The sequence below is a fragment of the Melopsittacus undulatus genome, chromosome 7 (genome assembly GCF_012275295.1).
Source record: "Melopsittacus undulatus isolate bMelUnd1 chromosome 7, bMelUnd1.mat.Z, whole genome shotgun sequence".
Classification (NCBI taxonomy): domain Eukaryota; kingdom Metazoa; phylum Chordata; class Aves; order Psittaciformes; family Psittaculidae; genus Melopsittacus; species Melopsittacus undulatus.
The window spans coordinates 13,576,746-13,594,422 of NC_047533.1; the positions used below are offsets into that span (position 1 = coordinate 13,576,746).

General features: G+C 40.5%; 1 protein-coding gene across 1 annotated transcript in view; it reads left to right on the forward strand.

Moving 5' to 3' along the window:
• STX18 (syntaxin 18) overlaps nucleotides 1–17,677 on the forward strand; it is a 60,653-nt gene that overhangs the window by 39,243 nt on the left and 3,733 nt on the right. The window contains exons 3-8 of the mRNA XM_034064756.1: nucleotides 427–542; nucleotides 1,649–1,726; nucleotides 1,830–1,896; nucleotides 6,208–6,323; nucleotides 11,298–11,386; nucleotides 17,248–17,306. Of these exons, the coding sequence (XP_033920647.1) occupies nucleotides 427–542; nucleotides 1,649–1,726; nucleotides 1,830–1,896; nucleotides 6,208–6,323; nucleotides 11,298–11,386; nucleotides 17,248–17,306 (525 nt within the window). The remainder of the gene's footprint in view (nucleotides 1–426; nucleotides 543–1,648; nucleotides 1,727–1,829; nucleotides 1,897–6,207; nucleotides 6,324–11,297; nucleotides 11,387–17,247; nucleotides 17,307–17,677) is intronic.

The following is a 17,677-nucleotide window of genomic DNA, read 5'->3' on the forward strand; positions in this document are numbered from 1 at the left end:
AGTAAAATAATATTATTATGTTTTTTCTTTATTTCTTTCAACATTTGAGCTATTCCTTTATCCTACTTGTTCTCATGTTTTCAGAATTGAAATATGCTTTGTTAGAATAACTACTGATGCTAATAATGTATTATTGTGTTGTATCTACTCCTTATCTGCTCAGTATTTTGTTGTGTATGGTTTAAAGGGTATATTGCTCTTTCTACATCTATTACTAGTAAAAAATGTGTTAAAACACCTTCTCAGCTTTATAGAAGTGGCATTTTTTATGAAGACTGGTTATTGTACATTTTAATTCTTTTTCCATGAAAATCAATGCTGCGGAAAAGCTTTTGTGAGTATAGTGAATGGGAGGAAGGTCTAAGGTATCTGCTTGTAGATTATATGTTGGGGATATCTTCAGTGACAGTTTGTCTTCTTTCTCAGCCATATTATGTCTGAGTATGTGAGGATGACAGACACAGAACGTGACCAGATAGATCAAGATGCTCAGGTATTTATGAGGACATGTGCCGATGCCATTCATCAGCTGAGAACAGAAGGTAAGCCGGGCAGCTCTTAAATGTGTTTTTGTTTTCCTTAGTTATTGATAAAGGCTGATACAATGCTGAATACTGCATGGTGAATCTGAAATGCTTCTTAAAGAGATTTGTGAAGTTTCATTGCCTTTCTGTTTGCATCTTTGTAATCCCATTCCCTAATTAGTACTGTACTTAATTTTCTAGCGTTAGTGGAAGAGAAGGCAGAGCATAAAATTCTATTTATTTCTTTAAATTCACTTATTAGCAAGTGTAAAAAAGATAGTCTTAAATATTTACTCCTTGAATAGGAATTTAGCACTGTGGCACAGAGGCCTGAACCAAAGCTCACTAAATTCAATGGTTGTTTCTTTCTACCTTGTCTACCCGTAAGGTATCATCTTTCCAAGTTTGGGATAATTAAATAATTTTAATAGAGTCCTTGTAAAATAACAGCCTTTTTGACAACCTGAGTATGGGATCATACCTTTACAACACCATTTCATGCAAGCTGTAGAGAGAACATCTGTTTTGCCATTTTCAAGTTGATTTCCCGTATGTGTGTGCTTTATCAATATACCAAAGATTTTCATCAGCTTTGAAATGCCATTGAAACATAGTTATAACATTATTCAGAATCACTGAAAGTCAGTCATGCATGAGAACTACATCGCATCAAAATGTGGAATATTCACATATGTGAACTAAAAGGATGCTTGATCCAATAAATCCCAAAGATTTCCATGTAATCTGTACACTAGAGAATGTGAAATGTTAGAGATTCAATGTTGTAAGCAAGTTAAATCTCTAGATCTGTTTTGCTATGCTTAGCTTGATGATATCTATACTTGTTCAGAAATCTAATTGACATAATATGACTCAGTGGCATACCTAAGAAATCAATAACATAAATATTGTAAGATACTAGTTGTTTTCAACTTTCAGTTTGTAATGATTTGCTGTTTCACAGAACCTATATTTAAATATAGCTGTGTTTAAAATAAATACTAAGATATATAATGTTAATAGGCTCTTGAATGTATAACTTGTGTATCAACTGTCAAGCCAAACTTTTGTGCAGTTCAGTAAAAGGTTAAAACATTGTGTTATATCTTCCTTTTGTATTTCAGCACACAAAGGTGTCCAGTCTGCTCAGGTAAAGGAGCACAGAACAGCTGTCTTGGACTTCATTGAAGACTACTTAAAAAGTACTTAATATTTATTGAATGGTTAAAAATGAATGATTGTATTTTCCAAGAAAGAAATGATGCTCTTCTAACCTGAAATTTTGTTTACTGCTGTCTTGACCAGGAGTGTGTAAGCTGTATTCTGAACAAAGAGCCATCCGAGTTAAGCGAGTGATAGATAAGAAGAGACTGTGAGTAGTGTCAAAAAATAATGAACTGTGCCTTTAGTTTGTAGGACATTCAACAAAACTATTACTCATGTTTGGATTCTAAGGGGATTGTTTTAATAGAAATCTATAGCTGGATGAGCAACTTCTGCTGTCAGTAGGTGTGTCCAGGCACTTCAGACATGCGAGGTTATATCTGTAAGTGGCAGAGTACCAGTTCTGGTGTGCTTCTCATTTATGTAAATGTTAAAGCACCAAACCAGTAAAATGTGGGTTTATAAACTTGTTGGATTTGTACAAACACAACAGAACGTTTTCCTGTATCCCATTAAGTAATATTCTGCACAAAATAATTTTAGAGTAATATCCTGCACATAGCTAATCTGTCTCAAAGAGGCTACTTAAGATACTGTCTGTTTGGGTACAAGAGATCTTCACTTCTTTCTCATGTTCTCTTCTTTGTTTAAGCTGCTGTCTTTCTGCTAAAGCAAGTGACTGTGTTGTGAATAAATGCTGCTTGACAGGGCAGGTCTTCACGGCAAGTAGGAACTTGAATATACCTTGTAGCTGAAACAAAATAGTTTCTGCTTCCTGTCATGGTGTATATTCAGGCTGCTATTTTAGAGGTGAAAATGTCTGGGAGAAGTTAAAGATGCTGTGCTTCCTGCGTTTCTGGTCTTTTTTTTTTACTTGATTTTGGGTATTTTTCAGTCAGGTATCAAACCCCACACTACTTTGGTTGCTTTTTCCGCACACTTCCAGGTGTAAGAATGACAAGGAAAATGAACAGGCTTGGAATTTAAAACATGAAGGGCTTTCCATGTCTTCTCAACCAGCATTATTTGAATTCTAACATTATGTTCCATTCTGTACATTTCAGTTTAAAACCAACACGTTCCAGAGCATACATATCAATAAATAAGTTCTTGAGTGTTTTTCCAGGACTTTATGCTGCTTATCAGTTTGGTGTTTGGCTCCATCAGCTATTTACATTGAAATTACAGAGATGTTTACAAAGTCCATAAGTACATCTTTTTCAGAGTGATTCAGCACGATTAAGTACAATTAGATTCACTCAAATATAACCTCCTGGGATGTAAATAGTAGCACAAGCCAAAACCAAGTAAGCAAAATACCCCAAACCAGTTCTGAAATTTGCTAAGAGAGAAAAGGCAGGCATTGGTATTTTTGTAGCTCGCATAACTTCTCAGAAAAAATATACAGAAACAAACTGTGTGATATTTTTCGTGTGTAAAAATACATAACCTTATCAGTACTCTTCACACTAAAGAACTTCAGAGAAAGATAGCTTGGTTCCTGCAGTTACAGAACTGGCTAACAAATGCCAGCTCTTCTGTTTGTTATACTCTTATATTCCTGTTTCTATGTGAAACACAAGATATCTCAAATGACTAAACAGAGAAAACTCAATTTGATAAACATGGAGCAATGAAAGAGCTATTTCAGAAGTTAGAACACTATTTAAGTAAAGAGCAATAAGGCATTAAAAATTAACCCAGAAGATGCAGTTCTTTTATGTAATATTGGAGGATACCTCTTTGCCTACCTTTATGGATCTAAGAGGTATAAAACAGATGTCGACCAGGTGGAGTCTGTATCATTGCAGATGTGATGTAATGGCTAAATTGTCATTTAAGTTAAAATTCAATTTAAATAAATTACAGGCATAAACCAATCTTTATGATGAAGAAAAAATGTCTCTCTTTTCATATGCCTTCAACTAGTTCATTTGTAATTTCCCCAAGGATTTCTGCAGACACTAATGTGATGATAAGAACATGTTCCATTGCTTAAAAACCTTAGGCATTCTTTAAATAGTGTATCCCAGGCATTTTGTTCATTTTAATTGAAAACTGTACATTAGCATATTGTGCAAAGTAAGAACAAGAAAGAATAAAGAATGCATTTCTTTAAAAGTAAATTAATCCTAGTGCAGATCTTTCTTTTTCCTGCAAATTAGTCAAAATACGTATCAAGACAATACTGAAAGGTTTGCAGTAGAAATCTACTTCATCATGTTTCCTTTTATACTGATGACCATCTTAAGCTCTTCAGCAAATTGCCTGAGTGTTACAATTTTCTTACATAAGTTGCCTTTATATTTTAGCTCGTATTTTTTGATTAAAAAGCTCTGCCTATTACATAGAACTAATTTCCAGGAATGAAAAGTTGAGAAGTAGAAACACCAGCAGCTCTTTCTGTACTGGTCCTTGGTTTCCAGTCTTTGTTTATTGGTATTCAAATTCATATCTCGTTTCAATTTGAAACTTCTTTTTCCATTAGAATATCTTGTGAATTATGTATGCAGTTATTCAAATCAAGCTGATATTTTTATTATCTGGGGACTTGATGTTTTATTAGTATCCAAACTATTCTTTGAACTACACGGACATCCAGATGAGTCTTTTTTTCCTCATTATTAGGCAGATTTGGAACTTTAAATGAGGAGATGAGTTCTTTTTGTAACATTACCAAAAGCCCAGTACTTGCAGAGGTTTTAGAACTCAGACAGGTTCCCACTTACATTTTTTCCTTGTTTAAATAACACAGTCACTCAGTGATGACTAATGCATTATATTCTGGTTTTCTGAGGATTTTCTAATTATGGGGTAGAATTTAGACACAATACAAAAGAGAGGAATGCAAAATTCAACACCTCCAGTTAAGCAGCAGGGAAAGATTGCAGATCAGAGTGAGATTAACTGTTGATTGTTTGAGAAGGGAGGAAGTGATGAAGGTGGCACAGAAGGTGATTCAGACCCACTGCTTTTTGGTTTTTTGTTCTTTAGCTTCTCTAACAGCATAATTGCCAAGCATTTAACAGTCTCCTGTGTGGCAGTTACAGCATTCATTGCAGACCACAGTAAACCACAGGAGTTTACCGGAAAAAATGTTGCTGCTAATTTAAAGCTTTTTTTGGTACTGCAGTGAAACATACTTGACAAGTACTTAATATAGAATCACTGAATATTCTTCTTACTTTTTGCATTGCCTTTGTATTAAAATTACATAGGAGAGACTTAGATGTAGTATATAGTTTATATAGTCCAGTTTTTCTTGCTTCTAAATAGTCCATTGTGTCTTTTAGCAGACAAGGATAACCCTCATCCTGGTTAAACTATTACAGAATCAATGAATCAACTAGGTTGGAATAGACCTTTAAGACCACGAAGTCCAACCATTACCCCAGGACTTCCAGGACCATCATTAAACCATGTCACTAAGGGCTTCATCTACATGTATTCTGAACACTTCCAGGGACGGTGATTCCACCACTGCTTTCCTGGGCAGCCTGTTCCAATGCCTGATCACCCTTTGGTGAAGAAATTTTTCCTCATACCCAATCTAAACCTCCCCTGGCACAAGTTGAGGCTGTTACCTCTTGTCCTATTGCTTGTTTCTTGGGAAAAGAGATGAACACCCCCCCAACCTCCTTTCAGGCAGCTGTAGAGAGCGATAAGGTCTCCCCTGAGCCTTCTCTTCTCCAGACTGATCAACCCCAGTTCCCTCAGCCATTCTCATCATGCTTGTGCTCCAGACCCTTCACCAGCTTTGTTGCTTTTCTTAGGACCTTCTTCAGCAGCTCAGTATCTCTCTTATAGTGAGGGACCGAGAACTGGGTGGAGCCTCACCAGTGCTCAGTACAGGGAGATGATCAGTGCCCTGGCCCTCCTGCGCACACTACTGCTGATACAGGCCAGGATGCCATTGGCCTTCTTGGGCGCAAGCTGCCTGATGTTCACTGGCCATCAATCAGCACCCTGAGGTCCTTTTCTGATGAGCTTTCCAGCCACTCTTCCCTAAGCTTGTAGTGTTACATGGGGTTATTGTGGCCCAAATGCAGGACCCAGCACTTTGCCTTGTTGAACCTCATACCAGTTGCTGCAGGTTATAATCAAATTTTCTTCATATAGTTTGAAACATATAGGCCTACCTCATATTGGTAACAGCAATGACTGCAACTCTGAGAAATTAAAAAGAAATTATGGTAGTAAGGAGGAAATTCATACCATGTTCATAGAATAATAGGATTCTTTAAAGCTAGTTAAATAAAAATACTTATTTCAGGAAAAAGCTAATTCTGTTTTATTTGCTTACTTTTCCTTCAATGATAATTGAAAATATGAAGTAAAATTGTAAATATTACTTGTAATAATATTGCAGTGAAAGTTGCTAAGTACAACTGAATACTTAACACAAAGTTTGCAACAGTTAAACAGTTAAAGTGTTAAATTTAATAATCTGTGGTGGTTCTCATTTCAGAGAAATTCAGCTGTATAAGATCAGTTAAATTACAGGCTCTTGTACTTCCAGATCCAGGCTTGAACCCGAGCCGAGCAGTGTGTCCAAATCACCTCTTTCCCCTGAAAAGTCTTCGCAGAATCCTTTAGATGATTCAGAAGAAAAGCTTTCTGCTGAGGAAAGCAAAGGTAAGAATAAAACCTAGTTATAGTTTACTTTTTGTGGTAAGGCCTGTTCTGGTCAATAGTACCTCCTTTAGATTACAAGGGCCTTTTTCTGTGACTTGCACTCTTCTATTTTCATCTTCCCGGAGTTGATCAGGCTTTGGTGAAGCACACTGTGAGACTGAGGAAGCAAAATCTTCAACTTTTGGCATGCTTTTCCAAATAGCATAAAAACATTGTATGCCTTGGTGGATCCTTCATCCTCTCAATAAACTCTGTATGAACTCTTCCCTTTTTATTTACTTTTATCAATATCCATCTACTTACATGTCTGCTGAGGTCTGTCTGATATTTCCACATTCCTTTCACTGATGGCAAGGAATTGGAAGGTAGCTCAGTTGTCCTGGTTTGAGCTGTAGCAGTAATTTTTTCTCCTTCTTGTGGCTGGTGCAGTGCTGTGTTTTGACTTCTGGGCTGGGAACAGTTGCTTGATAGCGAGCATGTTTTGAGTTACTGCTCAAATGTTTGGTTTGTCCAAGGCCTTTTCTGAGCTCATGCTCTGCCAGGGAGGAGGGGAGGCCATGAGGAAGCAGAGACAGGACACCTGACCCAGGCTAGCCAAAGAGGTTTTCCATACCATAGCACGTCATGCCCAGGATGTAACTGGGAGAGAGCCGGAAGGGCTGGAGCTCTGGGGGGGATGGAGGAGGTATCGGTCGGTGCTCAGCTGGGCAGGGTGGAGTGAGTTATGGGTCAGTGGCTGGTGAGATGTTGTATTCTCTTAACTTGTTATTGGCTTTATCATTATTATTTGTAGTAGTAGTAGTAGTGATTTATGTTATACCGTAGCAATTAAACCGTTCTTATCTCAATCCGTGGGGGCCACATTCTTTGGATTCTCCTTCCTAACTCTCAGGGAGTTGGGGGAGCAAGGGGGGAGTGAGTGAGTGAACTGTGCGGATTTGGTTTAAACCACGACATCAGTGACTTCCTGGGAGCATTGTCTAGTTTCAAAGCACAGAGACCTTGAGTTGGACACTTGTACAGTAGAAACTCAAAGGTAGAATATGCTTATAGAGAGGATGGTACTGGCTGGCCACATCCAAATGTTTTGGGGATATTCCTTTCTACAGCATTGAGTTTCACTGTAGGAAGGATCTCATCTTATCTTTTAGTGGGCAGGAGATAGCCAGAAGATCCATGCAGTCTTTCCTACCGCAGGGTCATTTCAGCTAGTGCTGGTCTTGAGAGAACATGTGAACATTGCTTCTGATTCCTTGGTGGCCTGCTTTTGAGGCTGGGGGATACAACTCTCTTCTCTTAGCTGTTTTGATCTGTCCTGGGATGTGTACAATGGCAGAACTTTGTTGCAGGGTGCCTTTCAAAGTTATCATCACTGTGCAGATAATTTCAGGTTTCATACCTAAAGAGAAGTCTTGTTTCTGTGATTCTGGATTTCCTTTTCCTGGCTTGAGTTCTCCTGCTTGTGCTGTCTAGAGGAGTCCAAGGTACACAGTGAAATACAGTATGAATTATATTTTTTTTGAGAGAAACTAACTGTATGAAATGTGCCATTAAATTAGGGAAACACTTCATCAGACAGAATAAATGCACTGGATGGGCACATTGTTCTGATAATCAGTTATTGTTTCTTGAGTGATTTTTGTTACAAGAGTAAAGTTCCTCTGGTTGGTGGTTTGAAGGTACTACAGAAGATGGATTCATGTGAAGTGGGTACTCCATTTCTGGATGAAGTCCCTAATACTGAATTACCTCTTAGTGTGCAAGTGGTTTCATTTTCTGATACGGCATTGCTTATCTTCCTAAACCAGTTTGTACTTCTGTAGCCCTATCAGTAGGCTTCTCCCCAGCTCCCCCCCCAGACACTAAATTTATTATAAGAAGTAAAGGTTTTGATTATGGGTTGTTTCTAGTGCTTGCAGCATTTTTATAGTGCATCTTAAGTGATGCAGCACACAGATGAGTTTCACCTTAACACGTTATCAGTGTTCCACAGCTGTGTGCTAGCATGAACAGAGACAGCAGTGTAGTAGCATCTTCCTTGCCCTGTGCTCTTCCCTTGGTACTGAGTGTCTCCATAACCTCAGGAAGTGTGCACTCCCACCACAGTGTCTGCACCATTTTTAGCTCCAAAAAATCTGTGCCACAGTGTGGAAAGCACTCTTCTTTGGTTGCCTTGGACACAGCAAACCACTGCAATAAGCAGAAACAAGGCTTTGTTTGTTGCACATTAATTTTGATTACTCCAATTGTCTCTTACTAGTTTATGCTTTAATTTCTTTATAAGAAAGTAGGATCCTGTCATGTAAGTGACAGTGCTAAGGCAGTGCTTAGGAAGGATTGCTGGCTAGTCTTTGAAATCTTGTACATCAAAATAAATCTGAAACAGTTTGTAAATGCACATGGCCTCTGATTCCTCACGTAAGTGTTGGTTGCTGCTGCTTATAGAAATGAGCCTCGTGACTTTGCTGGTAGGTGGTTGTCTAAGAATGGAAACAGCGTGAACAAGTTGACTAGGAAGCAAGCAACTCAATTTCAGTCTTACAGCCTTCCCCTCTGCCCCAAGTAACTTTTTAAATTTCAAAGCAGCTGGAGAAATGATCACTTTTAGAAATAAACTTTCATCCTCAGGATGATGGTAGTTTCGAGAATGGTGATCATTTGTATGTAGGAATTAGCTATCATCATCGGATCTCTTGCATTCAGTATCTCAGCTGTAAAGATGGTTCTGAGAGCAGCTTGTGGTCCTGTCCTTAAGGTGAACGTTACGATGAGCAGCTGAATATCCTACTTGGCATGCTGAAGCACAACTTGGGGTTTGTCTGGGTTTTTGGCAGAAACCAAAGCAAAATGTGGTTACTTTTGTTTTGAGGCAGAGTGCCCATTTACATTAGAATTATACTGGACGTGCCTCATGGTAGCAAAATAGTCTCTCTGGAGATTGCTTTTCTATGCTGACAGTATTTATTTGCATATTACTAATTTGACATTTAGTTTATGAAGTAAATGTAAATAATGAGTAGCTTTTGAACTGGTCCACAAGCTTAGCAGCTGTCTCCTTTCAGCGTGGGGAAGGGTTCAGAGGATTTGATCATGACTTTTGTATCTCTGTCATGCGTTAACTCCTTCTCTTTCTGCAAAAGAAATGTAGTTTTGCTTTTGCTGGGTGAATTATATAAAAGCATTAATGCCAGCTCCATGAAAGCTGCAGAAAGCCAGAAATGTACCGCAGTGACAGGAGGAACCCTGGGGAGGTACGTGTTTCTCGTTTACCTCTTACCATAAGTAACTTGCTTATTAACAATCACATTGGATACAGGTGCTGTTTTTTTAACAGTGCTGACAGTGTCTGAAAGTAATTGGTTCCTCTGGGATAAAATAGGAATATGTCTTCTTTCTTTTCTTGGCTTCATAAACTAATTATCTTATTTTCTTTGAACCCAGTAAATAATTCATTGATATAATGTAAATTACCCAAACAAGTGAAGTTTTGTGTTTCTGTGAAACAGACTTGAAATACTGAGGATACCCCATGGAAACATAGTTTTTTGGGTTGGGGTTGGTTTTTTTTTTTTAGTTTATTTTCTCTATTCCTTACTCACATCCCTCATTTGTAACCGTGTCATTATTTGTACATTGTGGCTTCGTTGCTGGGAAGCAAAATACACATTTATAAAGGAGACATAAACAACAATCCTCTCATAATATTCATGTTTTGAGAGTTTTCAAAATTATTATAATAAAGAATAAAGGAGAAAATTTATCTTTATAATCATTCTCATATGTTTATTTGTGGATAGGATTTCTCCTTTCAGAGCCTTCCCAAGACAAGTCATTATTTGAATGATGATGCATTAGTGCTGCTTATGCAATTGAAAAAAAAACAAAAGGGGTTTAGAAGGTTATAACGAAGACAAATACAGTCCTTGGAAATGCCTGAAAAAATGGACTGGGATAAAAGGAAGACTGAAATTATGAAAAAGTAAAAACTACACCTTCCTGTATTTTAATTTGCAGCCTGCATCTGATAACTGATAAGTAAGTTCAGATTTGATTCATTGTGGGGTGATGCAAATACCTCCTTTGGGGTTTGTAAAAATGCCACAGCCAGTGAGGAGGGGAGAGACCTTCTCAAGAGTGCAGTCTTATCGTTAGGATTTTAAACAGTAAGGCTCGAACAGCTTCAGAAACAGTACGTTCCTGCAGCACAGCGTCTTTTCTGTCTCGTTCCAACTTCATCTATAATCAAAAGTATATAATTAAGCCTAAAAATAAATCTTCCAGAAGGGAATATTCCAGAAATAGCTGTTCAAGTTCTTTTATGCCCAACTCCTGCTAAGATTTATTCAGCTGATTAGCGTTAATCAAAGGGGAAGTACTACTGAAATCAATGAAGCAGCTATGATGTGTAAGGGTTAGTTTGTGGGATCAGATCCGATTCCTGTTATACACAGGAAGACCCCTTGCACGGCGTGCAGCAGGATTGGCACTGCAGTATGCAGATGGAACAGCATGAGGAAATGGAGCTTGTCCTGTGAACTTTGCTCAGAATGTTGCTGAGATTCTGATTTTACTTCTTGGAATGAGGAGCTGGTGGTTTGGTCAAGTCTCATTGGAAGATAACAGTTTGCATACAGACTGTCATTTTGAAAATCATGCATTTTCTCCTGTTAAAAGACAAATGTTATGGTATTTTGTGCCTTAACAAGTCTTAGTGCAGTGTGAGTTGTTTCACATCCTTCACTGTCAATGTGCATCCTTGTAGTTCACAAAATTAAACATATGCATTGACTTTTGTCCCTGTTGGGATGTTAAAGGTTATTAGTGTAATTTTGCGCTGTAAGTGTAGGGTGAATCTCAGTGAATGACAAATGAGAGAAAACGATTTCATCAGCATTCTGAAATGGATGAAAAGTTATTTTCACTTTACTGTTCAGTGTCCTGCATTGTCTCAAGTGTTTGGTGATTCTTTTACAGACAGGAATCTGCCTGATGCCCAAAGTAACTTTGGATTATGGGGGGATGGCAAAGGTGAAGATGAGCTGTCACCTGAAGAAATACAAATGGTAAGTATCTCTCGTGTCATTTTGAACATGGCTCAGAATTCTTAGAGACCCCCCCCATTAGCACATGTTGCCTTCTTTTCTATAAAGAAAGAAAGCCTGATTTATAACTAGCCAGTAGATGTGCAATTTTCAAAATTGTGACTTCTACTAAAGCAAAGGGCTGCTGCAGCAAGAGCATGTGAAGCTTCCTTGGCAGTGATTAGAGATGTTCCCAAACACAGTATGCATCACTCTTCCCGTCAGCGATGAGTGAGTTGCACATAATTATGGTATGGTTTGTCAGAGAAAAGGTCCTTCAGAGGCTGCACTTTATGCTCTCATACTGTTCTTGAGTGCCAGGCTGAAATCTAAAGGTTTAGACCTGCTTTCCTTTTTCTTTTTAAAGAGAATTCTGTACATATTATCAGCAGTCCTGGCTGACCGGGGAGATCGCAGTTGACTGGAGGTTAGCAAATGTGATGCCCATGTGTAAGAAGGGCCAGAAGGAGGATCTGGGGAATTACAGGCCCATCAGCCTGACCCGGGTGCTGGGGAACATTATGGAGCAGATAATCTCAAGTGCCATCAAGCAGCATGTACAGGACAACCAGGTGATTAGGCCCAGTCAGCATGGGTTTATGAAAGGCAGGTCCTGCTTGACTGACCTGATCTCCTATGACAAGGTGACCTGCTCTGTGGAAGAGGGAAAGGCTGTGGATGTTGTCTACCTGAACGTTAGTAAAGTCTTTGACACAGTTTCCCATCGCGTTCTCCTGGAGAAACTGGCTGCTCATAGCTTGGATGGGTGTACTGCTTGCTGGATGAAAAAATGACTTCCTAAAGGACAGGAAAGCTCTACAAGAGGGATCAGAGCAGGCTGGATCGGTGGGATGAGGCCAATTGCTTGAGGCCTGGGGAAGAGTGGCTGGGAAGCTGCTCAGTGGAAAATACCTGGGAGTGCTGAACATGAGCTAGCATGTGCCCAGGCAGCCAGGAAAGGCCAGCGGCATCCTGGCCTTTATCAGCAATAACATAGCCAGCAGGGTCAGGGCAGTGACCGTCCCCCTGTGATCATCAGCACTGGTGAGGCTGCACCTCTCGAATCCTGTGTTCAGTTCTGGGCCCCTCACTACAACAGAGACATTGAGGTGCTGAAGCGGGTCCAGAGAAGGGCAATGGAGCTGGTGCAGGGCCTGGAGCACAAATGTGATGCGGAACGGCTGAGGGACCTGGGGGTGTTTAGTCTGGAGAAAAGGAGGGTCAGGGGGCACATTATTGCTCTCTACAACTGCCTGAAAGGAAGTTATCGTGAATGGGGATCAGTCTCTTCTTCCAAATGTCAAGTGATAGGATGAGAAGAAACTGCAGCAGGGGGTGGGGGGTGTGTGTAGGGGTGTGTGGTTAGACTGATGTTAGGAGACATTTCCTCCCTGAAGGGGTTGTCAAGCATTGCAACAGGCTGCCCAGGGAAGTGGTGGAGTCACCATCCCTGGTGGTATTTATAAGATGTTTAGATGTGGCACTTAGGGACAGTTTAATGGTGAACTTGGTAGTGTTAGGTTAATGGTTGGACTTGATGACTTAAAGGTCTTTTCCAACCTAAATGATTCTATGAAGAGGGCAGGTTACAGTGTAGAAACTGCTGTGTTGGTTTTAAATTTGAATGTATTGTGTCAGATCATTAACAATTCTCAATCATGATTCCGTGATCCCTCCTCTGGGTAAAATAGTGAATTAAAGCCCCATCATATTGCTACAGCAGCGATTTCTATCAGTATTTTAGCCACAGGAGAGAGCTTTACATTGTTCAAAGTGGTTGCAGGACTGTGGTATGATTTGCACAATAAATTTCACTTTATAACCCTGAGTACAGGTATATTAATGGCTCTTACAGTGAGCAGGTGTCTTGTGGTTGCATTGGGTGACAAAAAATCTGTCTCTGCTGTTTAAGTAGTGAAAATATCTAATTTTCCCTTTTATCTTTATTTGTTTGGTTGGCAGTACATGGAATAACTTACCTCATGGGATATCAAAATGGAAGTGTGGTTATTTCTTGTATGCATTAGACTTGCAGAGGTATTTTAAGCAGTTTGTCACGTTATGCCATACTTAGGTAACAATATTTCCCTGCCCTAAGGGACTCCTTTTACAATCATTGAGCTATTCTGATCACTGGAGTTTGGTTAATGTCCCTGTGGTGGAAATCTCTTTGTGACACACTGGTATGTGATGTGTTCTGTGCTCTAACGTTTTGTTCAGCTGACTGGCTTAGCATATCTTAACTGCTGTCTGTCTGCACCAAGGTCCATCAGCCCTGATTGCACATTGCAAAGATCACTTAGCAGTTTAAAAGGCAATCTGTGACAGTGAAGCGTTTTAAATATCAAAGGGACTTCCTAAAGAATGCTTTCTCAAGTGGATTTGTGCTATTTGTAAGGGATTAAAATCATTCACTGCTTCTTTATTGAAAATTTGCTTTCTAAATTAGTTATCTCAGTTTCACTAAGGCAGCAAAATAGGGAATTTATGGTGCTGAGTATTTGTGCAGAAATACTTTATCCTTACAGAAGTCAGAAAAACAACTACAGCTTGGTGGCCCTATTTAGTCACTCAAGGACCAGCCAATCTTCTCAGTGCTAAATCCTGTGGCTCTATCTCATCGCTCTGTTCTGAGGTGACTCCTCAGGTGACTCACTAAAACAGAGACATACAGTGAACATAAAGGAGTGCACTGATGAAACAGCTTTTACTGTCTGCCACTGTGAAGCAAATATCACTGTATTAGTCAATTATATTGATACATGTAATTATGTGTATCTGTAGAAGGAGTCACTACAGCCAGCAGTGACAATGACACTTGAATGTATTGCAACACTGACACTTCTATATTTAGCAAAACCACTGATGTTTAGGTGGCAGTCAGTGGGAGTGCAGGGAGCTGTGCAGTGTGTTCTCCTCCACTCATGGGCCCAGACTGCTGTACCCATAGTAAAGGTAACAGTGCCCAGTAGCTGCCCTCCTTATCTGTAAATTTGGACTCTCTGGAGCCCTTTAGCCAAGGAGAGGAAGCTGATCTTGCCAGTCAGGTAGACAGTGAACCTCTAGTACAAAAAGAAATCCATATTTTAAAAGAAATGAAAAATCATTTTTCATTCTTCATGACATAAATTACCTATGTCAGACTGTGAAGACTAAACCTTTTTCTATGAAATTCACTGTTTAAACTTACCTGTCATTTCACACTCACTTGTGCCAGATTAAACCTACAGATTCCTGGTTTTTAACCCAGTAGCCATTTCCCATAAGCCATGCAGGTTGACATTTAATTTGCTGTTAGCAGAGGGTCAGGTACTGTTCCTCTGAGGCCCTGATGAGCCTAAAGCAAGATGAAAACTGTTACAGCACAAAGTGGGGGGGAAGGAGGGCAGTGGTAATAGTGTGGGGCATAATAAGGAGGCAGTAAAGGTGAGGGTCAGAAAGGTAGCTTGCCTTCTCTCATTCTCTTGCTTTTCTGTGTTGCTGCAGCAGTGCAGTCTTGCTCAGCTCCTGCTCCCTAATATCCTTTAAGCCAGCAATATCATCTGGTCCTGTGGTGGGATTCAATTTATTAACCTACCAGAAAACTCAGGAGGAAAAGTGGTCAGTGAGCTAAGGTGTCATAGTGTGAAATCAGATGAGCAGCAGCACTCACTTAGGATTGTGCATTCAGGGAGGGAGAGGAGCAGTACAAATTCCTCAGTGGCTGCACTAGATCTTTTTCACTGCACCCTCAGCAGTGTGCACGTTACTTCTTCTCTGTTAGTGCTATGGAAGTACTTGATATGGCAGAAGTTTCAGGTGGAACATTCCTGATCATTTCCAGGGAACCACATGAGAAGCCACACAAGCTGTGTAAGGTAGATCTTCAAGACCTGGGGTAGAGATGCTGGTGGCACAGCCAGGACAGGGAGGGGGTCACAGTGGTGAGACAAAGGTGGCCACCAGACATGGCACTAAGTAATGTCAGATGTATGTACTGCTACAGACTGGTTCTGTGCAAGCAGCTGCGGGTCATGTGAACTGCATGTCATAGCCACTGACTTTCATGTTGCATCTTAATGATGAACTGTGGTGTTTAAGCTCCTTTGTAGCAGAGTGCTTCATTTCCAGCTATTTCAGTAGAGCTGCTGTAAAAGCAAAATGCCCATTTGCCTTTCACTGATATAACACAACTCTTGCTGTTCTCATAATCCGTAATTCTCTGTGATTCAGACCTTCTTTTCGCCCCTCCTCCATTTTGCTTTTGTCACAAGATGACTGTTCTAAATACTTAATATTTTCTCTGGGCAAACTCTCCTTTTTTGCCAGCTTAATTCAGGTGTTTGCTCAGATAGGGAGCAGTTCCTGTTGCAGTGACTGCAAACCAGTCAGACTGTGAGCAGTGTTGCTCTGCTGGTGTTCTTTTGGCAAGACACTGCTCTGTTAAAAAGGATGAGACCTTGCAAGGTGACCACAAGGACTGCTACACTTGTACTGCTAATGAAAGTGTAACGTGACTAGCTCATGCCAGGATCCCAGTGTGTTATGTAGGCTGGCTCCGAACAAGGAGACTAACTGACCTAGAACAGGGCTTGGTGTCCTGCACAGCTCCCTTGCCAAACTCTGCATTCTGAATCCTGTTTCCTGGTATTTGCACTGCTGCGTTTCCCACTCCGCTTTGCCAGAGGCAGGGAGCAGGTCCTGTTTCAGTGGAAACATGTATCCTCCGTCTGTTTCTGTGTAACCACATAGACAGGTCTTTGCCAGCTTTGTGAGGAAAGTGCAGAGACCTTGGTGGTTGTGGGTGTACTGCAAAGGTCCAGCTGTTACCGAGGCTTTGGTCATGTTGCATTGATTGGTAGAATACCTTGAATAATCCTTACCTCCCCCCTCCAGAGAGGAGCTTGTGGCCCCTCTGATACAAGGTGCTCCGCTGTCCCTGATGGCGGGGGCAGGCCACAGAGCTCCCTGAGCATGAGCTGCCTGCAGCCAAGTGGCCAAGCTGCCAGGCTGCGGGATGAACTCACTTAGCACCTCCAAAATCCCAGCTCAGGCTGTCCTAACTGGTTCTTTCTAAAACAGCCCTTATGGCACAGCTTCCAACAGGCTCCACTACACCAAGGGATACCTTTTTCAATTGTATTTTGTCTGTGCAGGTTTTGTTTCAGCAAACCATGTCATGGTACTTGCTGCATGATGGCTTGTTCTGTAATGAACCCAAATGGATCAAGCAGTCAAGTACATCTGAAAAGTCAAAGCTGATTTCCCTGTATAAAGTCTCTATGCTGTATTTGGAAAATGTAGTGCTAAAAGTTTACTAAGGTGATTCATTGATTACTCATGAGTTTTAAATTGAAGAGGTCTACTGGAATAACTAAAGCAAACATATTTGTGAAGTGTGAAGCATATATATCTAAATATTTTATATTGTAGCGGAATCTAAAAGCTGTTCATGCCATGGGCAGTACGTGAAGTAATGTGAAGGACAATGCAAAAGATGTTATGAAGAGCATCACATGCTTGAAGAGCATGACAAGCACTCAATAGTTTTCCCTACTCTATGATAAGGAACAGATTTCACTCACTGTATTGTTCCTTCCTGCAAAATAACGTGAGCAAGTTTAGATTTGGGGTTTGTTTCACTGAGGGGAGGAGAATGACAAGTGTTACAGGGACTGGTTACAAACAAGCAGATTCATATGGTTTATTTAGACTACTGTCAGTAATTCTTGAACATCTTTCCAGTTGGGATGTATTGTAAATAGGTTGCAAGAAAAGGTGGAGCTTGGTTGATCTGGGGTGGGTACTGAAGAGGGGTTTGCCAAGACCAAGTATGTGAGCTCATGTGTGTGATCTTCTTCCAGTTCGAACAGGAGAATCAGCGACTCGTTGGTGAAATGAACAACCTCTTTGATGAAGTCAGGTACCATTTCCTGTTACTTTTGCTGTGCCTGATAGTCCCACAACCTGGACAACCCCCCACAGGGTGCATTTGTGCAGGATGCCTGGCTGTGGGAATGGCAGTGCTGTGGCAGGGGAGGGATCCAGGATTCACACGTTGTGCTGTCCCACAGCTGGTTCTGAGTGGCACACAAAGTGTCCAAACAGCACCGGTTACATTTGGAAGGTTTACACTGACTCGGTTAAGTTTCAAAAGATGAAGTTTTCCATTTGTACCATGTTGTGCACTGCACACACAGAGGGAGGTGCAGTCACTGACCCCAGGCAGGGACCTGTCCCAGTGGTCAGGCTGTTTGCTCTCTGTGTGCTGTGCAGAAAACCTGAGTGGGTAAC